Here is a 6,379-nt window from a genome sequence, read left to right on the forward strand (position 1 = left end):
GTCTTCTCCACAGCTGGAGATGCCCAAATCTGCACGCAGCCCTTCCTGTGGGTGTGGCCTTGTATTCTGAAGACCGGATGATAAGGGCTGCAAGCTGGGTGGATCACGTTTCCACCACTCACAGCTTCACAGGAGTAAACCATGAGTGGTTAATATCAGATGTAAGAGGGTTTTTTTTTTCCTCTCCCTTTTCTTTTTAAAAATGGTTTTGTAACGGTGGCCTCTCAAGAAACACTATAATTGGTCAGCCTGGGGTGCGTTTGATGTCCTCCCACATAACGTCATTCGCTATTCACAGGAGAGGAAAGGCAGAGTATCCCCCCTGGGAAAATGACAACACTTGCTTCAAGTTGGGGAAGAGCATGTGATCCTTTTCCTGCACTTGGGGGAAAGCGAACACACAATGTTCATTTCCTAAATACGGGATGTGCTGTGTGACTTGCAGGTCACTTTCCACCATGTCACATCCTTCTGGACGAAGGCAGCAGGGGCCAGGGCAGGAAATGGCAAATTCACAGAATGAGACAAGGCTTTCCCAGGGCGGCCATTGGCCCTCGGGAACTATAAAGCAGTCTCATCCAGAAACAGCCTCATATTTTCCTTTCCCGGAGGCATCCAAGTGGATGGTAAGTGGGGAGCTTGGAAGGATATTGCTGAAAAATAGCTACTGGATTCTTGTAATAGTGGGGTTGTATCCTTGGTCCATTAAATATTTTGAGTGACTTTATCTCATTTTGCTAAGAGGTGCCTTTACCTGGAAATGTATCACTGATGGGTTGGATTATAGAAGCATGAAAGTAAAATGAGGACCTAGGAGTCAGGAGACCTGGATTCTAGGCTGGGCCCTGTGAAGAATCAGGTGCATCTAGAATGAGACTGTGTTGCCATTTCCTCATCTTCCAGATGAGAATATTAATTCCTGCTCTGATATATCACAGGGTTATTGAAAGAATCAAAAGAGAAAATGTTCATTAAAATGTCTTTGGAAAGTATAAAAGACCGTTTTATACGCAAGGCACTAGTACTGAAATGTTCTCCTTCTGAGGCTTATTTGCCACTTTTAAGAAGTTCTTGACAATGGGGACGACAGGGGATATGAAGGTGAAATCTTTGGCAGGTAGGAAGGATGTACTTTCACCCTAGAGTGCACAGCTCTCTCTGTTAGTCATCTTCAATTGGCTTCAATTCAGCTTGGTACAAGGTAGCCCTCAGTGAATTGCTGAACAGAAATTTTGACCACTTTATTTTATTCAACCATGACTAATTTTTGTCTTTTTTAGGAAGCTTTAATAACAAGGAGCCCTGGTGGTGTAGTGGTTAAGAGCTATGGCTGCTAACCAAAGGGTCGGCAGTTCCAATCCACCAGCCACTCCTTGGAAACCCTATAGGGCAGTTCTACTCTGTTCTATAGGGTCGCTATGAGTTGGAATCGACTTGACTGCAACGGGTTTGGTTTTATTTATTTATTAAAATAACAAAGAAATACAGTGGTATTAATACAATTTAATTTTAATTAAGTGACTATCAAAGAGTGATTTCTGAAGAAGACTTGAAGAGTACTAGTTGTCTATTAAAGGAATAAATAGTGCAAACCACATTTTAGGCTTGATGCTAAGATGGAAGTCTGAAAGGAAAACAAGCAGAAGAGTTGTTTCAGGCAAGCATCTAACTTAGATGAGTTTCTTAAATTTGATGAACAATTTGATTTTTGAGATTTTGGTGACTTTTTCACCTGTCAAAGAGAGAGAAAGAGCTGCTGCAAAAGTCCTAGGATCCAAGTCTTCCTATAATGAAAGGGCTTTGTAAACTATACAACCTACCATTTGTAAAATACTCTTTCAAACACAGTGAAAGCCTCAGTATTGGAGGACCTTCTAATACCAGCATCCCCTCCTCAGTAAGTTTAAATCTTATTTAACAGATGGTCAATAAAGTCCACAGGGAGAAAAGCAAAAGGTGGCATTATTCCTATTTGAATATGCGGATTTAAGGTCCTAACAACCTGTGTGACTTGTCCGAGATTACAAAACTGGTCTTTGAGAGCTTGACACATGACCCAGTGGAAACTGTCCCTTGCGTGGCAGTAGCTGTTATTTTTAACATTCCCGCTTGCGTACGGGAACCGCGAGGGGGAGCAGCTCGGCTAACTGTGTGCCTGTGTCCCCGCAGGCCATGGAGAGGCCGGAGGCCTGGGAGCCGCAGGGCGCGGACTCGCTGCGGCGCTTCCAGGGGCTGCTGCTGGACCGCCGGGGTCGCCTGCACGGCCAGGTGCTGCGCCTGCGCGAGGTGGCCCGGCGCCTCGAGCGCCTCCGCAGGCGCTCCCTGGCGGCCAATGTGGCGGGCAGCTCGCTCAGCGCCGCGGGCGCTGTGGCCGCCATCGTGGGCCTCTCGCTCAGCCCCATCACCCTGGGGGCCTCGCTTCTGGCGTCGGCCGTGGGGCTGGGGGTGGCCACCGCCGGAGGGGCCGTCACCATCACTTCCGACCTCTCCCTGGTCTTCTTCAACTCCCGGGAGCTGCGGAGGGTGCGGGAGATCGCCGCCACCTGCCAGGACCAGATGCGCGAGATCCTGAGCTGCCTGGAGTTCTTCTGCCGCTGGCAGGGCCGCGGGGACCGCCAGCTGCTGCAGTGCGGGAGGAACGCCTCCGTCGCCCTGTACAACTCTGTCTATTTCATCGTCTTCTTCGGCTCACGTGGCGTCCTCATCCCCAGGCGGGCCGAGGGGGCCACCACGGTTAGCCAGGCCGTGCTGAAGGCCAAGATTCAGAAACTGGCCGAGAGCCTAGAGTCCTGCACGGGGGCTCTGGACGAGCTCAGCGAGCAGCTGGAGTCCAGGGTACAGCTCCGCACCAAGTCCAGCCGTGGCCACGCCCACGAGACCTCTGCTGATCAGCCCGCGGGACTGTTTTTCTGAGAACATCCTTTCCCCCTCATGACCAAGGCCAGAAACCATCCCCATGGGATGCTCCAGATTTATAGCTCCCTCAGGAAAACACCAAGCTGGGTCAGGAGGTGAATGCAAAGGATGAGAAAAAACTGTTTTGAAGTGGGTGGGGCCTCACAGTCGTTTTCCTATCACTGTGACATCCTGCATGGGGCTCCGTGCTAATAATGACTTTCCACTTGCGTTATCCCAGTGGGGTACGTGACCTGAAAACTGTTTTTCCTTTATCGAAAACTTTCAGTCTTCACACAGCTAAGCCAAAGTACTTGGTCACTCCGGTTTTCAAGTTAAGGGGTCTCTGCCCCTGCTGTGGTGGTTTGAGCTGAGGCTGGAGAGCGTAGAGAGACACAGCCACGCTCTGGGTCGTCTCTGAGACCCACTAGGCTTCCCAGGTCCTTAAAATCCTCGTGAGAGGTTAGCTCTAAAACCTCTCTTCCGAGTTTCTGAGTACAAAAAACCCCGGAGTCCAAAGCAGGCTAGACCCCCTCTGAACGAACGTTCCAGGAGGATTCAGGACCTAGACAGGGCCCTCCCTTCACCTCTCAGCTCACCCACTCACGGAACCAGCCTGCAAATGGAGTGGACCTTTTCTGGGTGGCTGTGGGCTGAGCTTTCAAACCCAACCTCCAGGTATTCTGATAGAGGGAAAAAAAGTAAGCCGGCATCTAAGTCCTGCCCCCTTGCATAAAGCAGCTAAGGCCAAGAAAGATGGAGTGACGAAAATTTGTATTTACTGATATCACAGTGTAGAGAAAAGAGCAGTGGTTTCTGAGTTAGACGGTTCTGAGTTTATTATCGGCTTTGTCACAAACTATGTGATCTTGGCCAATTAATCTCTGAGACTTAGCTTGTTGGCCCTGTAAAACAGAGATGATAAAACATCACCCTGTTGTGAGATATTAAATAAAGTGCCTAGTACAGTGTCTGGCACACAAAGTGTGGTACCTGGACTGGCAACATTAGCATCACCTTGGAACTTGTTAGAAAAGCACATTCTTAGACCGACCCTTGACTTACAGAATCAGAAACTCTGGGGGTGTGGCCCAGCAACCTGTGTTTAAACAAACCCTCCAGATGGTTGTAATGCACACTAAGGTTTGGGAACCAGTGTAACAATGAGACTTCATGAAGACACACCGCCTCTCTAGGGGCTACATGGTCTTCAGAGTCATTCATAGAAGGTCGAGGACAGACTTCGTCCCATAAGCAAACGAAAGTGTGTGCGTGATTGCTCATCAGCGCATCTTCGGGCCCTTTCCCACCGTCTGAACTAAAGGCTGTGACACAGAAAGCCCTTTAGAGGGCAGCATTGCCCACTCATTGTCCACACTGGTACAGAAAGGAATGTGAACTTAAAGGGACTGACCTTTCTCTATTACCTTCTCCGAAAACCACCAGACCGTGTATTTTTTAATTTATTTCAGGTTCCTTATTTAATTACTGTTTATTATTTGCATTTAATTTTATTTAAGCACCATATTTAGAAAATAATAGAAATAGCAAGTTTTTGAATGGGAGACCACTGGGGCTCTCTTAAAGAGATGAGGTTGAGTTTTACTTTCTAAGGCAGAGCATCAGCTGGCAATAGCACTGCTCTCCTTGAATAAGTCTCTCCCTTCAGGGAGAATTTTTTTTTTTAGTGTTTTAAATGAGCCTTTTAAGTAAGTGCGGGAAGTTCTGGGAAACCCTGGTGGTGGAGTGGTTAAGAGCTATGGCTGCTAACCAAAAGGTCAGCAGTTTGAATCCACCAGGTGCTCCTTGGAAACTCTATGGGGCAGTTCTACTCTGTCCTATAGGGTTGCTATGAGTTGGAATCGACTCGATGGCAATGGGTTTTACGGGGATGTTCTGAATAGAGAGACCAGAATCTGAGCTTAAGCTTGTAAATGGAGGCTTGAATTGAGGGATATGTAAATGATGCAAGTATACCTATCCTGAAGGTACTCTGCCAGTGGATGACACTTGGCCTGGAAGGAGAACCTATTTAGGGCAGGAAACAATAACAACTAGAGATGTGTGAAGGAAGTATGATGATGTGTTGTTTCCACTTTGGGGTCCGTAAGAACTCTGTAAGCTCTCTCTAAGAAAATACTTATATTGTCTTCATTTTTCATTCCTACAACTGTAATATTGAAAAAATATGTTAAAAAATCTTTGGGACCACACACAGAAACTTGGCTGTATTCTTTAATTATTTAATATACTATACATTTAGCAACTCTACTCCACCGTTCCCAGTGATGGCAGTGTGTCTGAGGGAGTATAGTTTCAGTGCTGGGAGGAGGAGCTGGTATTTCTATACGTTAATTATTCCTATAAATTGCAGTTCATTTGCATCCTGGCTTATTTTGAAGTTGATATTGGTTTCTTTTTAAACTGGTGTCCTTTTCTAGCCTACCCTGCACAGGTGCTAGAATTTTACATCACCAGAATGTACTTCATATTGTCGTTCGTGGTTTTTATGTCTTAAAGGTACAGCCACTCCCTAACTTCTTTTTTTTTTTAATGCTTAAGTTTGATTTGTTCTTCCAGTGCCTAAGCTATTCCTTGGCAATAAACTGGGCACCTTTGGAAGTAGTAGCAAACTTTTCCTATCATTAGGGTATCTTGAATGTATCAAAGTCCTAACTTCTGAAGTTATAATTTACATCTAAAGAAGAGCGCCTACTTTGGAAGGATACTTTGCACACCATAGAAGCTCATTGAATGCATCTGAATACTTTAATTAACTGCTTAGCTATGTTATACCAATTTGTTAATAATGAAACATTATCCATTCTGTTACGAGCCTGTTACGAAGATTGGAGCCTTTACCAGGATTTAGTCAAATTCAGTTAAATTGATCCTAGAGACAAGTATATATTTATTTCTTTCATGGGAATGTGAGTAAGGCTTCTCTTTAAGGCATTCATTCCATAAACAAACAGGTTGAAAATGGTATGTTGTACAGGGAAGAAGGGAGAGGGGTATTTAGATTACAAGTGTACTTCAGAAAAATGTCAGAATTTGAAAAATAAACGTGTTTGTGCTAAATGTTTAAGTTGTTCTCTCTTAGTTTCTCGGGTTTGCAATCATTTGGATTGTTTTATTTCACAATAAAGGAGATTCATTTGCTTCTGCATTTCAAGGACTCCATAAAATGACACTCTGCTCCATTAAAAAAAAAAAAAACACCTTTTCTGATTTGTCAGAAATATTCGAATCCTAAGAGCTTTGATGCATTTGCCCTCAGGCATCTGTCCTCTCCAATATGCTATATGTCAATGTCAAAAGTATCTCCTGGGGAAAAAAGAGAAAGGAGTGTTGTAGAAGCTACGCTAGATCAGATATGTCAAACAATCCGTCAGCTTAACATAGTTCTCATCTGATACCTTGGTGTGAAAGGAAAGTAGAGGGAATTGAGACACGGAGATAAGGACATTACGCAGACGTAAAT

The 6,379-nt window shown here is 45.3% G+C and overlaps 1 protein-coding gene across 1 annotated transcript; it reads left to right on the top strand.

The window, feature by feature from the left end:
- Positions 1 to 503: 503 nt before the first annotated feature.
- Positions 504 to 6,039, top strand: APOLD1 (apolipoprotein L domain containing 1). Its single transcript, XM_004387326.3, has 2 exons — positions 504 to 626; positions 2,170 to 6,039. The coding sequence occupies exons 1-2, from the start codon at positions 504 to 506 to the stop codon at positions 2,911 to 2,913; spliced, it is 867 nt and encodes a 288-aa protein (XP_004387383.2). The 3' UTR covers positions 2,914 to 6,039.
- The last annotated feature ends 340 nt before the right edge of the window (positions 6,040 to 6,379 follow it).

This window comes from Trichechus manatus, unplaced genomic scaffold, assembly GCF_000243295.1.
Source record: "Trichechus manatus latirostris isolate Lorelei unplaced genomic scaffold, TriManLat1.0 scaffold00184, whole genome shotgun sequence".
Classification (NCBI taxonomy): Eukaryota; Metazoa; Chordata; class Mammalia; order Sirenia; family Trichechidae; genus Trichechus; species Trichechus manatus.

What these genes read in the sequence shown, in the direction of transcription:
- APOLD1 (XM_004387326.3), top strand. Translation starts at nt 504, where the DNA reads ATGGCAAATTCACAGAATGAGACAAGGCTTTCCCAGGGCGGCCATTGG. An exon ending in CGGAGGCATCCAAGTGGATG is followed by an intron (nt 627 to 2,169) that starts GTAAGTGGGGAG and finishes GTGTCCCCGCAG; the next exon opens with GCCATGGAGAGGCCGGAGGC.